General features: G+C 39.2%; 1 protein-coding gene across 2 annotated transcripts in view; it reads right to left on the bottom strand.

Annotated features, from left to right (window-relative positions):
* The window catches only part of LOC150077999 (adhesion G protein-coupled receptor L1-like), a 173382-nt gene that overhangs the window by 73908 nt on the left and 75314 nt on the right, over positions 1-24160 (bottom strand). For both annotated transcript variants that reach the window (XM_090384804.1, XM_090384803.1), the window contains one exon: positions 22815-23719. In XM_090384804.1, the coding sequence (XP_090240930.1) occupies positions 22815-23719 (905 nt within the window). The remainder of the gene's footprint in view (positions 1-22814; positions 23720-24160) is intronic.

Below are 24160 nucleotides of genomic sequence, written 5' to 3'. Positions count from 1 at the left end.
ACAAGTAGCTCAGTTATTCAGTCTCAGGAGAGGGTTTCATAGCTCTTTCTCGCGAAAACTCGGAGTATTCGTCCATAAACAGGCAAATGGACCACCAAAACATGAAATCCATAGACATAAATATATACTGTGCAATACGGTCTAACTCGTTAATGCTCCTAAAATCCTACAGTAGACATACAATCTCTTCCTTACTTATGTAACGCTATTGCAACATCATTTTTTCTCTTCTCCACCAGAATATAAAACTCTTAAATTCTGACATCTAAAAGTTATTCTCCCATTCCATCTAGTCCCAAACATTTCTGCAAAATCTAGTTAATTCACGACACTTTATTCTCCATAAGGATTTCGTTAATTGAGAACGTGAAAGGTCACATATTTTTTTTACACGGACCTAATACGCGCCATCGTTGGGAATTTCCATGTTCCCCAACGATATCATTATATTTTGACTTTCGGAAATGATGTACAGTTGATGGCACATTCCCACTGCTCATTTAGAGAAGTTAACAACCAAAAAGGAATGCCAGAGGAAACACGTGTAAAAGAAACTTTATTCAGCCAAGCAAGCCGAGTTTGCAAAGCCCACACTCGCCAAGCATTAAGGCCCTTGAGAATACTCGATTAAAATTTTATTTTGTTAAAATTAAATATTCAGATGATTTCGCTGCTGACAAATATTGCTTACAGGTAAGAAACTCTTGGGATGTTCCTTTTGTTATTTCAGGCGAGCGAGGATATAGCAAGGTTTTTCAGTTTTGAATCTTGACAAGAAAACTAAAATAAGTCTGTAACAAGAAACTTTACACTCAGTCAGTAGTTGCTGTACAAACTGGAGTATCAACTTTCTCGAGGACAAAGAAAAGAATGGAAACTCTTTTAAATTTTATTATAGCTGGAGGCTATACGAACAGCGATATTAGAGAACAAATTTCCTTTTTCTAAGAATTATTCTAAATTTTTAAAAGATCTTAATTCGGTACAGATTAATTGTTTACTTTACCTTATTTTTATTCTCGCCTGAGCAGAAACAAAAGTATATTTTTAAATGAATTGTCGATTTGAAATGAAATATAAGAAAGGGGTTTGTGTGTTTTATATTGCTTTTTAAGCATCTTTCTTCTAAAATCCAAATCGATTTTAGAAAAAAATCTACTTAGATTTAACCATATATTTGGTCGAAGAAGAAGAGTTTATGTTTTTGAAGAGTTCAACGTTTTATAATATCTTTAATCGGAATTAATGCATTGCACTTATCAGCTAGTCCATGCAGTAAAAATAAGATAACACTTAATTTTAACAAAACAATGTTTTTAATGTTTTTTTTCCTCAGCTGTAAAAGGAACTCTTGTCTAATATTTATCATCAACCACCGACTTCATTGGTTACTTCGGTTAATAATGCTAATTACACTGGAATCCTCCCCTCACCTCAAGACCTAAATCCGAAATTTCAAAGCTTAAGAGAACTATAAAACTGAGCATATCAGTGCAAAGTGAATCAAAATTCATCAAACCTAAATTTTGAGTGGTAATTTACCATCGACAGTCTGAGGGAATTTGATCCCAAATGCTACAGCAGCTGAAATCAGCAACAACGTTGTGTATCCTCATATATGTAAACTTTTAGCCACTGACCAGTAGTATTTAGTTTACAACGAAAGCAGCAAACCATTTTCCCAGAAACCTTCCCTAAGATGTCCAGTTCCCAAGCTTTGCAGTCCGCACCTTCTAAGCCGTTCTTCACATGTACATTGATTAGCATCCTTCTCCAATCAGATTTCTCTTCATTGGCCCTTTCTAGGTTCTCTATGCCTTTCCTGAAATGCGGTCTCCAAACTTGAACAAAAATTCTAAATGAGGTCTGACCATCACCTTATATTAAGGGAAAATAAAATCCTCTTCCGTACTTGCGAAAGGGTTTATATATCATAAACAGGACATCATATATTCTCTTAGTCAACTTATTTACATTGCATGAAAAATTTAATTTCTCGTATCTGCCTGAACCGTAACCCTGAAGTGTGTTCGCCCTGAAGCACTTTTAACTCTACTGCCTCTAGCATATAAGGAACTCTTGGATTTCTTTCTCCAGGTGAAAACTTTATGTTTAGAAGCATTCAGCTTCAGCTGCCATTTTTCAGGCCATTTGTGAAACCGATTTTAAGTCATTTTGAAGTAAAATATCCTAGTTAACCACCATCCTTACCTATAATCATCATAATACTTTGACTTGTACAGCCCCCATCAACGTCATTAAAGAAGACAAAAACAAAAGTTGTCCCGATACTGATTCCTGAATAACTTACTTGCTAGAGCGGTCCACTCTGAGGAATATCCATTTATAATTATTTCACTCTCTGTCTCCTATCTTTTAGCTGATCCTTGATTCAATGATGGATGTTTTCATTAATCCCAATTTTATCCAGTTTATTTAACAGCCTTTTAATGTGAAGACGTATCTAAATCATTAGTGAAGTCAAAATAAATAAAATCAAATTTGTTTCTTGTATTTAACTGTTTAATGATTTCTTCATAATAATTAACTACTATAGGTTGGTCAGGTACGTTTTCTACCTCACGAACCATGACCCATTAAGGATCCCAACATGGGTCCGTGGATGGTCCTTAAATACGATTCCATGATCATTTCCAACAATGAAATCAATCCCACAAGTCCAGTTTCTCTTACGTCAGCTGTACGTCCTTTCTGGATTGAGGAAACGCTGTCAGTTCTCCAATCCAGGGGGAATCATCCTGGTTCTAATGATGATCCCATTAACATCTCTAACAGGATGATTCACTCATCTGTAGCTGTTTTTAGTATAACAGTGTGTATACCGTACATTCCAGGAGTGGACGGTATGCATACTGTTATACCTTCCCCTATAGACTCTTTTCTGAGATTGCTATATATATAATCTTTCAAGTGTAAAGAGCGTTGCAGAATAGTGCCTATTCAACTCGTCTGCCCCCGCTCGGCTTTCTATGATGAAGAAAGAGGCCTATCTGATTCACCCCCTTTCTTTTTTGACTTCACACACGAAAAGAAAAAACTCTTTTTCTCTATCTTAGCTCATTTTTTACTTTTAGTATGTTATGGTAGAGAGCGCTTTATCGCTAGGTCTCTCGATTAATGATGGGGCACACGAAAGTTCTTTTTCAGCTACTATTTTCTTTCTCTACCTCAATGATTTTCTTCCCTTACCTAAAATTAACACTAACAGGTTTTCCGATGAAACACTGCTCTAGTCTTTCTCATTTCAATTACGATCTGCAGATGTCCGTAAGTGTGTGGGGCTTGAAATTAAGGAAATTAAGGACCAGAGGCTCCAGTAAACTGCTGTAAATTGTTAATGACTTCAGTATAATACCTTGTCTGTTTACGAAAAGTAAAATACCATTATTTAGTAGATAAACCATCCCAGCCATATACAGTAGACCCTCGATTATCTGTAGCCGGATTAATCGTCGTATATACCTCTAAGTCGGACAACAAAGTGCAAGAAACATGCATCCAATATATTAAAATACACACAAATATTGCCAGTATGATTTGGAAATTAAAAAAGAGTGCAAGTTTTCGAAATAAATTCGAAATATAATTCTTACAACAATCTCTGATAAAGAGAAAGGTTTAGTAGTAGACACATAATGCAAAGTTCCAGGTATTTCAACAATACCACAACTATGGAGAAAGAACCCAATAAAAAATCCTGTGATGGAGTTTACATTTCCATTTCCTAAGGATTTTGAAACCCCGAGTTTCATGATTGCCTGACAAGGACTGCTGAAGTTAAAACTATCTGATGTCACTACAACTGAAAGATCACGCCCACTCGATGTCAATCGATTTCCTCTGACATTCATTGGCTTACATTTACTAGCGCGATGATGGATAGCCAGACATTCAATGCGATGACCAATACCGAGTTGTATTGCAAAAACAAACTTAAGAAATCCGAATGCAGTGCGCACGAAAGCCTACTAGATAAACGCAGATTACGTGAAGTAGTTTTTAAAAAAAATTGGACGTATATCTGGGACTTCTATATTAACGAATGAGTAAATCACCCACACATATACGACATATTCCTTTATTTTCTTTACATCGACCTTTTTCATACTGGATGGAAAATTTTCTGGAAACAAGGAAATCTATGAAAACAAATTCGAAACATCCATTATTTTTGTTCATCGCTCACGTTCCTGCGCGCGTCTTTCTTGTGTTGAGATTTTCACTTAAGACCGATCTAATATTCCCTAGCTATCCCATTTACGTTTGGCCGTTTTGGTTGGTCAAAGGTCTGGAGGGGTGTGGGTTTGATTCCCGTCAACAAATGGAGCGATTATTAAAGTCCACTTCGATCGAGGTAGTTAGTCTATTTCAAATGGAGGCAGGAGGTTTCCAGAACCTTACCAGTTCTTCACTTTGTAACAAACTCCTGTGTGTCCAACAAAGCTTCAATACGGCTAAAGGCGCCTCCGTAGCCAGGTGGGCAGGAGCAGCAGTGCGTAGTACACGCTTCTTGATTAGACCGGGGTTCGAGCCCGTGCCCACCAAATACGGAAAATACCACCGCATATCCCCGGAGCAATATGGCCTTAGTTGCTAATGCTCCTAAAAACCAAATAACAAACAAACAATACGGCTAATGTCTATGAATCAAATATTCCCCTCAACGAGTGCAATCACAAGTAACATGGTGGATATAATCACCATCTTACCCATACCAGGCGAAAAATGCTCGGATTCGAATCCAGTCAATGACGGGAGGAAGTTTTTTGTGCTTTTTCCACAACGTGGTCGAATTGATAGGTCTTAGACGAGGGATGCATGGTTTTTTATCCCGAAAACTCGAGTATTTATTTAAAAACAGGAAAATCGACCACCAACGAATGTATCCAATTTACAAAAACAATATATTGTAGCCTCCTGGCCTTATTTTGTTTTGCGCTTAGCATACACGTTCTCAACAAGAATTCGTGCCTTTAATGTACAAATACTCATCGTACTATTGGGCGCATAAAAGTCCCAGGCGCTTCTTGATTAGACCGGGGTTCGAGCCCGTTCCCACCAAATACGGAAAATACCACCGCATATCCCCGGAGCAATATGGCCTTAGTTGCTAATGCTCCTAAAAACCAAATAACAAACAAACAATACGGCTAATGTCTATGAATCAAATATTCCCCTCAACGAGTGCAATCACAAGTAACATGGTGGATATAATCACCATCTTACCCATACCAGGCGAAAAATGCTCGGATTCGAATCCAGTCAATGACGGGAGGAAGTTTTTTGTGCTTTTTCCACAACGTGGTCGAATTGATAGGTCTTAGACGAGGGATGCATGGTTTTTTATCCCGAAAACTCGAGTATTTATTTAAAAACAGGAAAATCGACCACCAACGAATGTATCCAATTTACAAAAACAATATATTGTAGCCTCCTGGCCTTATTTTGTTTTGCGCTTAGCATACACGTTCTCAACAAGAATTCGTGCCTTTAATGTACAAATACTCATCGTACTATTGGGCGCATAAAAGTCCCAGGCGCTTCTTGATTAGACCGGGGTTCGAGCCCGTGCCCACCAAATACGGAGGATGCGGAAAGGACAGGGAATGACCATCGCATATCCCCGGAGCAATATGGCCTTAGTTGCTAATGCTCCTAATAACAAACAAACCAAACCAAGTCCCAGGAATTTGATGTTACTAAACTGTGATTTGTGAAAATTCTTTAGTGATCACAGCTTCTAATAAAATTGTGATAAATAAAAATTACAGCGTTGCGAAATCCAAATCAAACAAAGAGCATTGCCGATGTAAAGGGTCCGAAGGAGATTTACACAACATCAAAATCTGACCTGCGTTGATCACGTTGTGGAAGGAACAATACGAGAGGCTTTGTTATCTGATTTAATTTTCTATATGAGTAATGTAAGTATCAGTAAGGCCAAATGATGAACACCTTTAAACCATCTCTAGAATCTCCATGCCTTTTTCAAGTGTGATCTCCAGAATGAATACAATATTCCAAGTGCGATCATACCAATGTTCCAAGTGTGTTAAGAATAATCCATTGATCGTGATATTCCATGATGAATAATACAATATTCCATCGTTATCCAGAGAGACAAAGACCTCTTTCTACCTATTAGTAAAGATCCGTTAAATTAATGCGGTTTCCTAACCTCCCTTTTACACTGCATGGAAGATTTCTAATCTGACTGAATCGTAAATCCAATTGTTTCGTCTTGAACCACCTTTAGCTCCTCTCCCTCTAGTTTATACACGACTGAAGGATTTATAATCCCCAACTGTGTATCCTTAAATTTAGAAGCATTAAACATTAATGATTCTAATAATCTCCACGTGAACCTTGCTCTTTAGTCTCAAGATTACAGTCAATGAAGACACAATTAAAACTTACTAAAAATAAGTTACAACTGCACTGTACATTAAATTCTTGTGCATTCACATAAGGCTCTTCAGGTGCGCAAATGTAGATCGTTAACCTCTCCAAGTTAAATGGCTGGGTGGTGTTAACCTCCTATGATGAAACCGGTAATGAATTCTATATTCCCACTCCAAAGATAGAAACTAAGTTAAATGTAGAAATATACACAAACACACTTAATCTTCACACAGAGAAGAGAGATGGAGAGACAGGTTACGTTAATATGCAAGCCTGGTGAAGGCAGAGTCGTGTTAATATAGAAGAAAAAAATGTCATTTAAATGTGAGCCGATTCCATATTTTTAAGACCCAGTATTAAAGTGCATTTTTATTTTTACATTTTTACGGCCGGGATACTAAAAATATCTGATATTTTAAGCATAGTTAGCCTCTAGCTCTACGTGCATCAAGTAATTTACTGCAGGCCTGCGAAGCTAAAAGGGTGGTACAGAATAACGGTGTTGCTAGCATTTATAATGTGGCACAAGTATTATAATGTCCTTTTGCCTTTTTTCTGAATGAAAAACCCAATTTTCAGGAAAAAACAAAGTATCCTCTCTCTCTGTCCTGAGACTGGCCAACTTGGTAATGGGACTGAATCCGTTTGAATGGGATTGATCGTCAAAGAACTTTAATACATTCCTCTTCATAAGAGTCGTTGTAAGTGTGCATTAGCCGTTCTATCGAAAAATGCTCCAATGAGTAGAATACAGCTAGAATGCTTTGTGGGACTGCATTGGCACTAGTGCATAGTGTTAACTTTTATGCAGTGATTTTATACATGATATAGCATTTTTCATCAGAGAACGAATCCTCGAATTACACGAGAACTAATAATGGGTTGCACATATGGTAGAACAGACGGACTCAGTTGCTCCACTCATTAAATAGGATTTGATTCTGTAGGAACTTAGACGCCTTCTGAAAATGCAAGAAAATTGCAATTCAGAAGTTATATCAGAAGTTACCTTGATGACAATACTTGAAAGGCATTTCAGAATACAGGGAGGCCTATTAAAAGTCATCGTTTCCGTTCTCAAACAAAGGCATTTGAGAGTAGAACATAGAACCTTCCAATCGAACCACGTCGTCTACAGAGGAGTCCCCCAAGGTGGCGTCCTTTCCGCACTATTTTTTGCTGCCGCTTTGGACCCCTTCCTCTCTACGCATCCTGACTGCAGCTGTTACGCAGATGATATAAAACTCTTCATCTCGTCAAAACACGGTGACAAATCTGAAGCAATCAACGCCCATTCCACTGCCCTAATAGAAGAACTTGACCATTATCTTGAGAATATTGGCCTATCCATAAATCCGACCAAGTCGGCACAAATGTCTTTCACCAACCTGAAGAAGAAGATGAACATAAACATCTACATACATGGTATTAGAGTGCAAAAGGTTTCTCATCACACTGATCTAGGGCTCACCTGGGATGAAGGCCTGACCTTCCAACAGCACTCTGCCAACACTAAAGCAAAACCTCTGTCAGCAATGTGGGCGATAAGACAGGAACTTACTGGAGTAAAAACCAAAAACTTGCCACTCACTACATACAAACATGTCTTTTTCCGATTCCCATGTATGCCTCGACGATCTTGTCCTCTGCTTCCCTCACAAACATCAAAAAATTCATGGGTATCGAGTACTGGATTTTAAGGTGGTTGAACCGTGTTAATGGCCTCCCTTTCACCATCTAGAGATCAATCATGTATGCTAACCTTGGTAGCACCCCTTGGAATCAGTTGCTCATTACAGGAAATCTGCGTAATCTCTGTCAACTCCTCACCGATCGCTTTGACGCTCCAAATGTCCATAATCTTGTTGCAGGTCCTAGGCTTTCCCGCGTCCTTTGCAATAGTTCATGGATTCCCCTAAGAAGCTTATTACAGAATTTAACTATGCTTAGAAGATGTTTTCCGTCTAACATCCTCCAAACGTACAACACCCTGAAGATTGATCCCCACAAGTTCTGTGATGAGAAAGTGTACAGATCTGAGAAGATACAGGACATGTACCACCACATAAAACTGTAGAAGTTTCCTGATTATCTCCTTCAGGATGGAATCTCCCATGAACTCTACTTTGCTGAAGAATTGATTTGTTTTAAATCATTATGTGTTTTGTATGTATATTGGCTGTATATGCACACATTAGGACGCGTATGTGTTTATATGTCTCTACCTTTTGCTCGTGTCACTGTATATATTTTTATCTGCTATATTTGCTCACTTTAGATGTTATTTTGTTGGAAAAAGAAACTAATGTTTATAATATTATATAGAAACTGTTTCTATAAAATAGAAATAATAATAATATGCGTAATTTATGTACGACTTCTATGTTTGCTGTCTAAGTTATAATGTACAAATGTATATAGGCACCCTCCTAGCTGAAGGCTGTTCAGGGGTGAAGCATATGGAATAAATTAAATAATAAATAAATAAATAAATATCCCGCTCTGTTTTACTCAATACCCACTTTATTAAGTACATCTGTCTAATAGTCAGTAGGTATCCCTTTAGCCCTCAGAACAGGCTGGATTTGTAGTGGCATGGACTCAACCAATTTCTTTCGAAATTGTGTCACAGGGATGCTGATCCATGCTCATTCAACTTCTTCCTCCTGCAGTTGTTGGGACAGTTGTGGATCTCTACTCCTAAGGGAGTAGAGAACGAGAGAGCTCGTTCCACCTCATCGCGCATATGTTCAATTGAAATATGGTGACTGAAGACGACGCTACAATTGACGGACTATACTTTTGTCTTTCTGGAACTATTTCTGCATAACTCTGACCTTCTGACATGGTGCATTGGCCACTTAGAAGAACCAAACTGTAGACATTAAATGGATATTGTATTTCTTGACTTAAATGTCTCCCTCGTGGGTAGCACAGTTAGTACAATCTCTGTACTCCTCACACCGGGTGGAAAAGACCTGAGTTCGAGTCCCGTCGATGACGTGAGGAATTTTTTGGGCCATTTTCACAAATTGGAGGAGTTAGTCAGTCAGAGAAGAGGGTAGCATGGTTTTCCCTGCCGGAAACTCGGGTTTTTCATCCAGCAGGCAGAAGATCGACCACAAAAAGCGCGAAATTTTCAGAGAGCATATACGGAGCAATATGCTCTCAGTCACTAATGGTCCTGAAACCTAACAACAACAACTTAAGCACAATCCTCTTAAGTATCTTGAAAAATCACTTTCGGAATTTTTGGATACCTGCTTACTGTTTTGCAAGATTTATTAAATGTCAAACAAATCTTTGTGAAGTAAGAAGATATAAATATGAGTTTTACCCTGAACTGGAGCTTGTTGCAGAGAAGAGTACTATTATCTTCTTGTTTGTGGCTTCCCGTGATCCTTTCATTGCTTCGCATGAAGAGCACTCACGCCGATGATATTAAAACGTTCATCACCTTGCAAGACTGTGATAACATCAAACACATTTCTTAGATAGTGACACTGCATATAGTCCGCTTAACACATACCCAGAAAGTCATCATAATGAAGTTGAAAGATATTCGTGCTAATCACTCTGTATTAGCACAAATATATTTCTTCCGGGAAAAATGTAAAAACGATATATTCAAATCTGACTTAAAGAGTTACCGGTCAACAAAATCGCCCATCGTAAGGAAACTGGGCTTGTCTGGAATGAGCTGATATTCAGGCATCGCGTTGAAGATTCTAAAGAAAGAAAACTTGCTGGACTGTAGCGAGTTAAGCAAGGAATTGATTTATTTAACCAACTTTCTATAGACAGTGAACAACATTGGATCAGCTAGGCTTATAACGAAGCCTTCATCAGGCACGTCATCTGACAGAGCTTTCAATACACGCTCTCGGAAGGTATTCATACACTGGTCAGCTACCAGTCCCTTCCCCTATAACGAGACTAGGTTATGTTATGATGGGAGATCACCATCCAAAATGAAAAAAATAATCAACTGATCTAATATGATCGGATTTCCAAAAAAAAAGAATTCATAAACCTAACTTCTAGTAAAAATTCTAATGAAATTCCGCAATGTTTAGAACTGTTTATCAATAATATTTGTTCGTTTATGAACACTGTCTTACCACACGCTTTATAGTATTCGTTTTTGGTTGAGGTTTAGTCCATGAATTTATTAAAATAAATATATATAAAACGTTCTTTAAAATTCAAAATACACTGTCCCCGAATTTAATAAAGAAAAACGTCAGTGAATTATTTCACCTGATGTAAAATCAACTATCACATAAACATTAATTGCTGAATGCAATTATTTGATTTTTTTTCGGCATTAAAAAGTTCAAAAAAAAAACAATTCTCCATAATAAATTACTCGAAGACATTTTTAATGATTTTAACAGTCAAGATCTGTGATCAAAACTCGCCACTCTTTTATTTCTCTGCACGTGATGTTAAGTTTTTTTTTTTAGAGAAAAATGTCATCCCAGCGAAAGCTAGCGATTTCACAAACTCATCCCTGTTATCCATCATTAATGTGGCCTTACAGATTCTGAGAAAACGTTTCCAATTAAATTGTAATTATATCCAAATTAAGACTCCACTAAACCTGTAATTAAAAGTGCTCAGATTTATTAATTTCCATCACTAGTAAAGTACGACAGTGTCCCATTAATGGTGTATTTGATAACAATGAACAGATCATATGTCATCTGTGGTTGGTTAGTTTTAGTGGTAAAATTCATTAAGCAAAGGTGCTTTCAGGACAGAATGGAATAATTAATCGAAAACTGCGTCGTATCTGCTTTCAATAAATCGTGGCTAGCTGTTAAATCTAATGAAGAATGTATTATTTATTTAAAGCTACAACGAAAACAGTTTAATTTGGAGTATATAATAAATATTATAAACCTAGTTAATGTGGATTTATTAAAAAAAGATTAATTGTTATTCAACTAGACTTTTGGGTGTCCAAAAAAAGGTTGTTGGGTCCTTTCGGCAACAGATGGACATGCAGAATTTATCTTATTTTTGATGAATATTTCAACTAGTTTCTACCACAGTGATGTTCTTATACATGTATCGATGGACCAGTGATAGAAAAGTAGCAGCTCTAACGGCTCTACTTCCTTGCATGAAAGGAGACTAAAATGATATCTAATCTCTTCGCTTCATCTTCATCATTTTGAGCATCCAAACGATTTCAAACAGTCATCGTCGACGTCATGAAGCTAAATTTCGTTTAAGTTCTGGCCAGTAATTCTGTGGTTAGATTTAAACACGCGCTAGATTCCTATAAATGTTACCGAGTGTGATTAAAGCTCTGATTATAAATTGGTGAACCATTAAATGAGAGAAATTCCTTTTACTTTTAATTGCTCATTAAAAGTTCCGGTTTCAAGTTACCCTCATTAACTAAGTAGTTGGACTGCAAATAATGAGCAACACGGCAACACATTGAAAAGAGTAAACTCACTTGCCAAAATATTAGAAATCCTGGACGGTAAATTGAGTAATTATATGTCAATGTATTTGTAACTATCTACGATATTGAAGTATTTGTGTCCAAACGATGAAACGATGCAATTTCCTGATGTTTTCACTTGACTAGAATTGAGAATGATCGCCTTTCCATTGGTGAAACGTTACTTCAACTGGCCTCGCATATTCCCTAGATAATACGCAAGATACTACATATTTCAAAAAAGAACTACTTATTATTGTAGTTATCCGCTTTCTTCTCCTGATGGATTTTTTCCATCTTGCAGGAAAAATCCATCAGGAGAAGATAGCGGATGTGATGGGTACATCAGCAGCATATGTTGTTGTGGGAACTTAGCTTCAAACACCACTTTGTAGACATTCACAAGGTCTGTAGATCCAGATGGCTTGCCAAACAGCACCTCCTTCCTCTCACAGAGCCCAAGTACACGCTCCAATACATATACCGGTTTCTGCAAGTCATCACCTACGGATCGGAAATCTGGGAGTCGGCAATGAAAACCACACTAAAAACCATTGCATCTGATGAGTACTGGCTTCTATAATGGGCTCTCTTCAAGCATAAACTTCCATCCCTCACACACACTTCAGATATTACCAAACTTCTTAATTACAGAAAAGTCATGGAACGGATCTTCACCCTCCGCTTACTCCTCTCGCTTAAAATGATAGCGACTGAAATCAATACGCCAAGTTTTTGGCATGTGTACAAGTGGAGGATCCCCCGGAACCCTTAAGAACTCTCCCCTCTCTGCAGTCTGTGCGTGGAAGCTCAGGATAGACAACAGATTCCTGTCCATGGAGATGCTCCACCAAGTCCAGGAGATGGATGTCCACTACAAAAAGTTCATAGAGGACAAATCCTATAGAAGACGCATCACGAGGAAGCAGCTTTCGTCTTCAGCTGAGTGACCGACATCGTCTTTTCATCGCGTTGTGTGTAGCATGAAAAAAAAAAAGAAAAGAATGTTCTTTCATTTCCTTTGTTAATATATAATTTTTATATGTAATTATACGTTTTGTTTTAATATATGTTTTATGCAATTTTTCTGTATTGGTTAATTTTATGTTGAACCCCTGGCATTGTCGCTGTTATGAGTATTGCATCAGGCATCTATGTAACTATTCGCTGCCTACAATAAAGATATCATATTATAAACATTCCTGACTTATCCTGATTGTGTTGTTGTTGTTATTTGGTTTTTAGGAGGATTAGCAACTAAGGCCATATTGCTCCGGGGATATGCAGTGGTCATTCCCTGACCTTTCCGCATATTCGGTATTTGGTGGTCACGGGCTCGAACGCCGGTCTAATCAAGAAGCGTGTGCTACGTACTGTTGCTCCTGCCCACCTGGCTACGGAGGAGCCACATCCTGATTGTGATTTTATGTAGTGAATGCAAAGTCGACTTTCTGTAGTGAGGTGAAGCAGTTAAACGTTTCTTCGTGAGAAACACATAATGTAATCAAGACCAGCAGATTCGTGATCGGCTTTAGTTGGAAATGACTGTTTCATTCATATATGAACTAATGAACTGATATACCCTGAAAATTGGAGGTATTATAGTGACGCTGTGTATCTTCACAGTCATCAGCACTATCATCAGCACGCTACAGACGATTGATGTTGTTATAGTATTATCCCTGGCCGTCTCCACGTGCCAGGAATGATTATCAACTAGTGCCAATCTATGTTATGCTAGAAATTGCCTGTACAGTATTGCAAAAGATGGTGGGGTTGCCAGGAAAGCTGGCTGGGACCGTCTTCTTTAATTTAAAAAAAAAAAACTGTTCGGGATCGCGGCTTTCTCGAGTTCCATGTAAGAGTTTCCTTTGAGGCCTATTGCTGCTAGCTTTTTATAGAGGTTCTTTGGCACCATGCCGATGGTGCCATCGCGATCACCTCGTCACGGTGATCGCGATGTCGATCAGGTAGGTAGCCATTTTCTTCTTGTCGATGAGGGTTATGTCTGGCCTGTGTGTGCGATCGTCTTATCTGCTATTATGGCGCGATCCCAGTATAGTTTGTGAGAAGGGGTCTCTAGTACGACCTGGGGTTCATACTTGTAATACGGTAAATTTCCTTTGATCAACTGGCATTTAGGATTCTTCTGAGAAATATGTTTTTATGGTCTTTATAGACTTCGAAGGAGCATTTGATTCGGTATGGTGGGAAAGTGCCCTTCGATCTCTAGTGCTTGCAGAGTGTAATAGTTACATATTTAACACTATAAGGTCATACTTTCAGGACAGATTTATTACTGTGCGTGCACGTCATCTGTCATATAGTGCCAGTGTCTTGAGAGGCTGTCCTCAAGGTTCGGTTTTGGGACCTCTCTTTTGGAATGCAGTTTTAGATCAGTGGCTTGTTAAGGAGAGTACAGAGTTTGCTAAGATAGCTTATGCTGATGACCTTGTGATTGGAGTTTCTGGGCGCTCCAGACTTATATTGGAAAGAAAAATGCAGTCAGCTTTAGATGATTTAATGGAGTGGGCCAATTTGAACAAATTGAAAATCTCTGCAAGTAAGACCTGTTTTATGGTTTTTAAGAAACAATTTGATTACGGCAGACCTCCAAGAGTTCTTTTAGGTGGAGTTCAAATTCCTTATGTTGCTAAAACTAAGTATTTGGGATTAATCATAGATGACAAACTTTCCTTTTTCCCACGTTTCACACCTAAATGTAAAAGTAAGACACTTTACAGGCTCCATTGCTAGGATTTCTCGTAAGGAGTGGGGGATTGAATAAGAGGGTCTTGTCATTGTATTATAAGACTATTTTTCTCCAGATAGTGGCATATGCGGCTGTTGTTTGGTTTTCTGTGGTAACTAAAACTAGGATTCGATCGAAACTTTTATCGCTTCAGCGCTCTATGTTATTAACTTTACTGAAAGTACCTAGAACAGCGTCTACAAACGCCCTACAGGTAATTGCTGGTACCATGCCATTGGATTTATTTATTGTCTACAGAGGGTTTTTGTACAAATTGAAAAAGGGTACATCAGTAACGTTTTTGGATATTACAATTGATTTGGAGAATAATATTAAAGAAGAAAAACAACGAATATGGAACAAATTAATGGATTTATGGCAGACCAGATGGGAAAGTGGTGATGTTGGAGCTGTGACGAGGAAATATATTCCCCAGGTGAACTATGCATTGGCAAAAACCGTGGCATCTTGGTTTACGCCTTCTATGTACACTTCTTATTTGTTAACAGGACACGGCTCACTTAGGGCCAAATTATATGAGAGAGGGTTGGAGACAGATCCTTTCTGTACATGTGGCGAGCAGGAGACTTGGATGCATGTAATTTTTTTATGTCGGGAGTATGAAGACCAAAGGCGGATTTTGATGGCGCATATTCCTGACTTATCATTTGATACAGTGCATTTGCTTATTGCAAATCGTGACTGTTTTAATTTATTTCAGGAGTTTTCAGCTGCTGTTTTTGCAAGAAGAACTGTTCTCAGAGCCTTTCTTCAGAGGCAAACCTAGTGTCTTAATTGTCTTCATGGAGTTTCACTATTTGTTTCTACATCTGGCTAGCGGCTGGGGTGCTGGACCTGATTCATGGTGTTGGGTCTGGTGCTCTGGTTGGTTGTCTTTTGTGCTGCGATCATGAATACTCCATTCTGGATTCTGCCGTGCTGGATCAGATTCATTGCGTCGGGTCTGGTGGTCTAAAGGGTCTATTATCCATGACGTACAGTTGGAGATTGCTGGATAGTACCGTTATTGGTTTTGGAGGTTCCAGTGCATGTGAAACAGCAGCTGAGGAAATATTCAGTTGAACTGTGATTTTTGAAGTTTATAGTTGTGCCATCCAGACTTTTGAATATTATTGTTGTTTTATTATATATATATATATATATATTTTATTATTATTTTTTTCCCCTGCTGGCTCCCTGGTATGGGCAACCCGGGGCGCGGGATTGCTGGCACTCACTGGTATTGCACTACCTCCAGTGGGTGCGGGATTTCAAGTGCGAATAGCGCTACAGTAAAATCAGACTCAAGTAATTTAACATACTTTTTAAGGACTGCTTTGTAAAGACTATATATTCCCAGGTTCTCAAGGTAGATTTGGGCTTATGCCTGGGAGCTACCCTGAATAAGAACACACTTGCACACACACACGAGAGTTTAATGTTTGTCAGAGCATATAATTATATGTAAATATATCTTGTATATAAATCATGTATATACTTTTATGTACATAATGTTGAGACTATATTGTGTGTAATTAATAAATGAATGAAAAATGAAAAAAAAATGGCATTTTTACCCTAACATCAGATGTATTATCTTGGCCACCTGCTGATGTCTATTGGTGTACTCCGTCTGGATGATAACCATGCATCTCGCGGTGATGGGCTGCACTGTATCTAGTGCCAGGTGGCATCGTCTGTCACTTCAGGGTTCCTGGCGATATATTTCCTGTAGTTCCGGAGACACCAGGAACCTAAATACTATGCCACTGCTATGCCACTACTATGCCACTATGTCTGCGGAGTAGCACAGTGGTATCATCACAGTCCTTCCCACACCGGGTAGAAAAATCCCGCTAAATATCGCGGGATTTTTCCACCCGGTGTGGGAAGGACTGTGAAGGACTCGCGTGGATGACCCAAGGAACTTTATTGGGATTTTTTTCATTCCATGACTGAGTTAGTCGGTCTCAGGCGTAGATAACAAAGTTCTTTCTCCAGAAACTCAAGGAAAAACACAGGTAAAGCGACCAGAGAACAAACGCAATTTACAGACACAATACACATGTATATGTAAGAAATTACCCGTTAACCCTAATATAATATTTTACCTGGTTTTTATTATTATTGTTGCTCTTATATTATTTCTCCCTGATTGGGGGATTCCACTCCGTGACGGGTACTGCTACCAAGTACACAGGGTGGTTGTAATGTCTAGTGTTACTGTCGGTCGAGGAAATCTCTGACTATCCCACTGGTGTTCAGGATTACGACTTTCTGGAGTTCCTCGTAGGTGTTCTCTGGGAGAGCTATTGCTGCTAGGCTGCTATGTAGGGTCTTTGGTATCCCAATCATCCCAATCATCGGTCAACCCGTGGTTGACACGATGATTGGGATGATTGATACTTCTTGCATATGCCACATCTCCTTGATCTCATGTCTCAGGTTCGTATACTTCCTAATTTTTTCCTCATGGATTTTCTGGACATTGCTAGTGTTCGTCACCGCTATGTCAATCAGGTATGTAGCCTTTTCCATCTTGTCCACAATGGTTATGTTCGGTCTGTTGTGCGGGATGGTCTTATCCGTTATTATGGCGCGGTCCCAGTACAGCTTGTGGGTTCGGGTCTCTAGTACTGCCTGGGGTTCGTACTTGTAGTATGGCACACTTTCTTTGGTCAACTGGTATTTCCTCGCTAGCTGCTGATGTATTGTATTATCCGGGCTACCTGGTCGTGTCTATGAGTGTACTCAGTCCGGGTGATCACCTTGCGCCCTGCGGTCATGTGTTGGATCGTTTCTGAGGCTGCCAGGTGGCAACGTCGACATGTGTCATCTGACATTCCGGGCTCCTTTCCGATGTATTTTCTATAGTTTCTGGTGTTGATTACCTGGTCTTCGATGGCCAGCATGAATCCTTCAGTCTCGGGGAAGAGGGTCCAGCTTGTCAGCCATGCATTGGAAGCAATGTTATCGATGTGATCTTGATGGAGGTCATTGTAGTGTCTGCCTTGCCCATCTTTCTAACTCCGTTTCTTGTACCGTCTGGGTGGAAGGGGTTTCCTCGCTTAGGTTGAGTGGGGTATACCACTTATCTATCTTCCTTATGGCCTGGTGGAGTGGTGCTGTATTGTTCTCGAAGTAATCCTTCATGTTAACTATCGCTGTTTTCTGTTGTTTTATTAGGTCTATCAGGCCCCTTCCTCCCTCTTTCTGAGGTATTGTTATTCCCTCCACTGCTGACTTCGGATGGTGCTGGCGACTCTTGGTCATCATTGTCCTTGTTTTTCGCATGATATCCTGTAGCTCGGTGTTAGTCCAATCTATGACCCCGAATGTGTATGTTAGTACTGGAGCTGAATAGGTGTTTATGGCTTTAACTGTGTTCCCTCCGTTCTGAGTCTCTGATGATATTTTTCGGTTAGGCACTTCTTGATTTCCTTGTGTTCTAACTGCTCAGCCCGCATCATCCCTCGGTATTTGTAGGTCTCTCTTTCTCTCATAGCTTCGATCTTTTTACCAGTCAGCAGCTGGTAGTTTCGGCCAACTAATTTTCCCTGGTGCAGTGTGTGGATCTTGCATTTTTCTAGACAAAATTCCATCCTGATGTCTTTGCTGAATTCTTCGGTGATCCGGAGTAGTTGCAGGAGTTGCTTCTCGGTTGCCGCGTAGAGCTTGATGTCATCCATATACATCGGGTGGGTGAGGGTGTACAGGTTCTTTCTTCCTTCTTTGAGGTTGTATCCATACTTGCTGCCTTTGAGCATGGTGGATAGCGGGTTGAGTGCTAGAAAGAACCATAGTGGGCTCAGAGCATCTTCCTGAAAGATTCCTCTTCTAATGGGGATTGGCTTGGTGGTGATGTTCTCGACCTTAATGGTGGTACTCCATTTCGCCATTGTTGCTCCTAGGAAGTTTGTAACTATCGGATTGACCTTGTAGATCTTCAGCGCCTCTATTAGCCTGCTATGAGATACGGAGTCGAAAGCCTTGCGGTAATCGATGTAGGCCGTGTATAGGTTGATGTGTTTCTTGAAGGCTTGCTCCATAACTGCGGCATCTATGGTTAATTGCTCCTTGTATCCTTTGCTCCTTCGCTTGCATCCTTTCTGCTGTTCGGCCATTATGTTCTGACTCTCTAAGTGGTCTGATATCTTCTGAGTTATGCAGCTGGTCAGGATCTTGTACATCGTTGGGAGGTATGTGATTGGCCTGTATGTCGCCAGGTTTCCTGTATCTTCGTCTTTAGGCTTCAGATATGGGACTCCTTCAGTGAGAAACTTCGGAATTGTCTCTTGGGTGCCTTATCTTTCGAGTGAACTGCTCTGCTAGGTGCTTTTGTGTGCAGGTGAGGTTCTTGTACCAGTAGTTGTGGATGTTATCAATTTCTGGGGTTCGCTAGTTCTGGATGTTCCTGATCGACTGTTTTACTCCTCGAATCTCCTACTCTCACATCTCTTGTACGTCCTTCGTTTTCTTCCGTTCTACTTCTACCAGGGTGCTCTGCTGTCATGTCTTACTTCACTGCTCCAGATATTTCCCCAGAATTCTTTCGATCGTCTTTTTCTCGGGTGGTCCGTTTCCTGCTTTCACATCTTCATCCAGTTTCCTGTAGAAGGCTCTTTGTCCTCATCGAGGATTCGGTTGTTTATTTTCCTCTGGAAGCTCTCTTTGTATCTGTGTAGTCTCTTGCTGAGTGCGAGGAGGTTCTGCTTCAGTGTGTCCAAGTATTCTCCTATTCTCTGATTTTTTGTCTCATGTTTGCTGTGGACGCTGTCTCTCTTGAGGATGCTCTTCACCTTCCAGTCAATTTCTTACTTCTATTACCTTGTTGGTACTGGGTCAACTGACCTATCTTGACTCTTAATTCTTCTATCTTCTGCTGAAGTCTTCTTTCCCAACCTGTCGGTTCCTTCTGTTTTCGGTTCTTCTGCTGCTGGCCTCTCGTTTCTTTTCCATTAATCCTAGTCGCTGCTATGGCAGCACAGTATACGGCTGTGTGGATAGCCTCCAGCGTTGCACTATTATTGTCAAGGTAATGAGGCATTATTTGCCGATTGAGGTGGTCTGTTACTCTTCACAGGATTTTATTTGGCCTCTGCTTAGGTATCACATGGGTTCCTGTGGGGTCCCTCGAATCCATCGAATTCTGTTAAGGCCTTCTTCCACTCTTCTTCTATTCTGGATAGCATGACTTCGTCTCTTTCTACTTCAGCTACTCTGGGGTGTATTTCTTCTTGCCGTTCCTCCTCTGGTTTCAAATTGACCATATTCTTTGTGCTTTGTAGCAGATCGCTGACATCGTGCTTGATTTTTTCCAAGATGGCAGGAGCTATTAGGTTCTTCGTGACGATGGTCCTTCTTTCGTCTGCTAATCGCTGTTCGATGACCTGAATATCCGTGTATCGTTCCAACCACTTGGTATGTAGTCGCAATCTGTACATTGTCATAATGGTATCTAGCCTGATTATTTCATAGTATGCTCGCATGATGTATGTATTCCTTCAATGCTCCACTTCATGCGTTGGCGTTGTCTTCCTTCCTGGGTCGTCACTAGCGCAGTTGCGCAGGAAGCACTTCCAGTTGATGAGGCTGGATGGTCTTGCCCTTCTCTTGTGGTAGCCTTACGGGGGACAGCGCCACCTGCTCCACTGTCTTGCTCGGAAGACCGTCTACAACTTTTCAAACCGACCCCTCTGTCTAAGGCCTGAACGCAAGTGACTTTATACTGCGCCACACTCGATGCAGTATGAATAATATTTATCTGCGACATCATCCATCTATGGAGGTGGACTTCGGCTTATGTCCAGTGGTTTATTTATTTTGTTTTCGAGAGTGACACCAGATGGCGCAACTATCTTCCTCAGCGGTCACTCCAACCTTGTGGAGGGTAAGTGCAATGGGGTAACTTTCGCGATTTTTTTTTTTAATCATTTAATATTATTATATCGGTCTCCCAGCGTAATAGAGTCGCGTTCGCTTCGACCAATGCGGGATTCGAGCCCGGGTCCATCAGACTGGTAGTTCAGTGTCTTAACTACTGGGCCACCGCGCCCCATTATTATTATTATTATTATTATTATTATTATTATTCAGGGCCAATCATGTTCAACATCTATATAAATGACATATTCGAAGTAATAAAGAACTCCTTTATAAAAAAATTATGCAGATGATATAATCTTATATACAATTGGAAAGAACCTGACAAAAATGACTAAAGATTTACAGCAGGATGTAATACAATTACAAACTTGGTTGCATGATAATAAATTAGCACTCAGCTTTGAAAAAAAACAAAATTTTTGGTAATTAGACCTCCTCATCAAACCCTGGACATTCATCCCTGTATTAAATTACATGAACATAAATGCTTACATGTTCAGGATTTCCAGAATTGCAAATGTCTAACAGTGGAAGAAGTTTCAAATCACTGTTATCTTGGGTTATGGATTGACTACAGTCTAAGTTGGGCAATGCATATAACAGACTTGTACAAAAGAAAGAGCTTTTACGTTTACTTTTTTTATTACATTAAAAATAAGTTAAATCTAAGAACAAAAGTTACCTTATATTTTGCATTGGTGGACTCTCAACTCAATTATTTAGTAAATGTATGGGCACGAGCAAATATAACTGAAATAAGGGTAATAAACAACTTAATTAACAGGATTTTGAGACTTTTAGTGGGGACAAACTTTTGGAATGACCTGAATAAGAGAAGGCAATTTTTGTTGAAATATAAAATACTTTATCCAATTCAAAAACTGAAGTTAAATTTATTCTTGAAGAATCTTAACACAATTTTTGAAGAGTCGAATCTTCAAAGGAATGTATCACATAACTTTAGGAATCCAAAAGCAATTGTTTTGCCTCACCCTAGGGTACTAAATAGATTTGGAGATAGACATACAATGAATATAATAAACAACTTGTTGGCTAGTGTATTTCAGTCTCAGGAGAAGTTATTCTAGCTTCAAATTAAACTTCTTAATGAGAAAACTTTTGATACTCAATGATACAGTAGATCAGAATTGCTATGCAGATAAATTGCTATCTCAGTTTGCAGTGCGGAATGTACTATGTGTTGTGATTTCATTATCTTTTCCGTTAGAGAACAAATCTGTATGCAAAATCTGTTGTAAATGAAGAATTACAACTTGTTGTCAAGAAATTTACTTTTCTTAACAAGTTCATTCATTGTAAACAAATTCTCTTGATAAAAATAAATTGTATTGTATTATTACTATTATTAATACTATTATTAATACGTGATTAATACTATTACAAAGTGCATGGGATGGTTGGTTGTGTATGGTTATTATTATTATTATCGCTATTATTACTGTTGGTCGAGGAACTGTCTTCATGCCCTACAGGTGTCCAGGATCGCGGCTTTCTGGAGGTCCATGTAAGTGTTCTCTGGGAGGCCTATTGTTGCCAGGTTCTTATGAAGGCTCTTTGGGACCATGCCGCTGGTTGACACGATGATCGGGATGGTCATTACTTGTTCCATATGTCACATATCTTTGACTTCCAGTCGTAGCTCTGAGAACTTCCTGATATTTTCCTAGTGTGTTTTCTGGAGGACAACATACGAGGAAAATATTTATAGACATGGTAAGTTGACGCCTTATGGCCTTATTTTCCTTGACGCAAAAATAAATTATTCTAACGCAACTGCTTTTTTAATTCATTAAAGTACCTCAACAACACAATTCAGCTTCGCTGATTCTATTACAAGTAATTTATTTTCTCTCTCCTTGGATGCGGGTAATAAAACTGCTGCTATGTACACATCTTTCCCCCCCCCCACAACTATCAACTTTGTTTGTCATGCGGTATTTGATCTCTAGGCTATCCGTTTATTCAGTGACCGAAATTATTCTAAAATTTATTCTAGTTACAGAATTTAATGAATACGCAATGTCAATTATTATTCAATAATTATCATTCCATGATAAACTCTAACCAAAGAGGTACAGCACGAATTGTCTATTTGTAGTTCTTGCAGTAATTGCCTTTCTGTTATTATCGATTATATTATTATTATCATTATCAATAAATACCGTACTGCATTTTGATTTAAAAGGTTGTTGTGTAACTGATGTTATAATACTAACTGAAAACCTTTCCTGTTTCAAATTTGAATATTTACAATGCGAAATGCGATCTACTCACCAAATGCTTTATTTTTCCTAAACGTTCAACGCGACACTCAGAGTAATCGACTCCACCCCACTTGCCACTGGTATAACACGGACGATAGGCGTTGCCTTGGTAACCGGATGGACACGATTTGACTGCTAGCATTCCGCCATCTGTTTCATTCCACCAGACGTTATCTTGAAGGTCCGTGGAGCACCTTCGTCCGATTATGATGTCTAAATATTCATTGACGTGTTTGGCCGGCGTAGCTTGCAAAGAAGTCCCTTGGGGTGTAACGGGTGAGCTATTCTCCGACCCATTGTACTGTAGCATCTCTGGGATGGCTTCTGTTGGTTGCTGCTGTTCATCGTTCAGATATAGGAAGACGGTTTGGCTGGATGAAATCGAGAACTGCCAGGAAGGTTTGGACAAGCTGCGGATGGATGGTACAACAGCTGGAAGGGGTGTCAAATTGGATTCAGCACCAGACACAGTTGCTAGTATCAAGCTATTGTCTAGATATGAAGTGTTGATGATGTCGCTATTGTCTTTTTCTCGCAATGGTTGCTGGGATGGGTAGTTTGTACTATCAAGGCTGGTGCTGCCGGGATCGACTGTAGAAGGGATGACTAAAGACGAAGTTAGACCGCTGCTCGTCTCCTCTACCGTTTTATCATTAAGGGGGTGAAGTGCACCTGATGAAAGGGGGTTTCTCGAAGAGTATGAGTGTGAGCGTGATGAAGGTTCTAATAATGTCGCTGCTGCTTCGAGAATAAATGGACCATTTTCAACCGGCGTGCTTTGAGGATCTTCGTGGCGTCTGTTGGCAGCGTTGTTCGATCTGTGCGGGAGGCTTAACTTTATGTGGCTGGCCTCCGCTTCACCCGTAGTGTTATGGATTAGCGGAAGTGACGTCATCCACAGCACAACCGCTGCAACTGTAAAAAAAAAAAAAAAAAAGACAATGACTCTCTTAATAATTAACTGATAAATGAGACTGACATCAAGCAGTCGAGGATTATAGAGTTTACATTTACGGCGAAAATATGTCAAAAATGCAATATTCTACCTCGCAATAATATAAGGCATTGATTAAAATAATGTATTAATCCATACATGGCACTTAGTAATATTAGTTCTGATATCTTTCGTGTTTGGAGTTTTCATTAAAAAAATTAATAAATAAAAAAATCGAAACAGAGGAAATACTAAGCATTGATGGTCAATATAAAATTGCGAGTCTGGGTTTCTTCGTTTATTGAATTTAATGTCAATTAATTAGATTTATTATTACTGTACTTATTCTTATTTATTATTAATTATTTATTAACGTACCATTTTTGATATTTTTGAGAGTTTATTCACTTCCTAGAAAAACA

This window comes from Mastigoproctus giganteus, chromosome 11 (assembly GCF_048544385.1).
Source record: "Mastigoproctus giganteus isolate SK-2022 chromosome 11, ASM4854438v1, whole genome shotgun sequence".
In the NCBI taxonomy this organism is placed as follows: domain Eukaryota; kingdom Metazoa; phylum Arthropoda; class Arachnida; order Uropygi; family Thelyphonidae; genus Mastigoproctus; species Mastigoproctus giganteus.
Note: the sequence above shows the minus strand (reverse complement) of the source record. Positions and strands in the feature narration are given on the sequence as shown.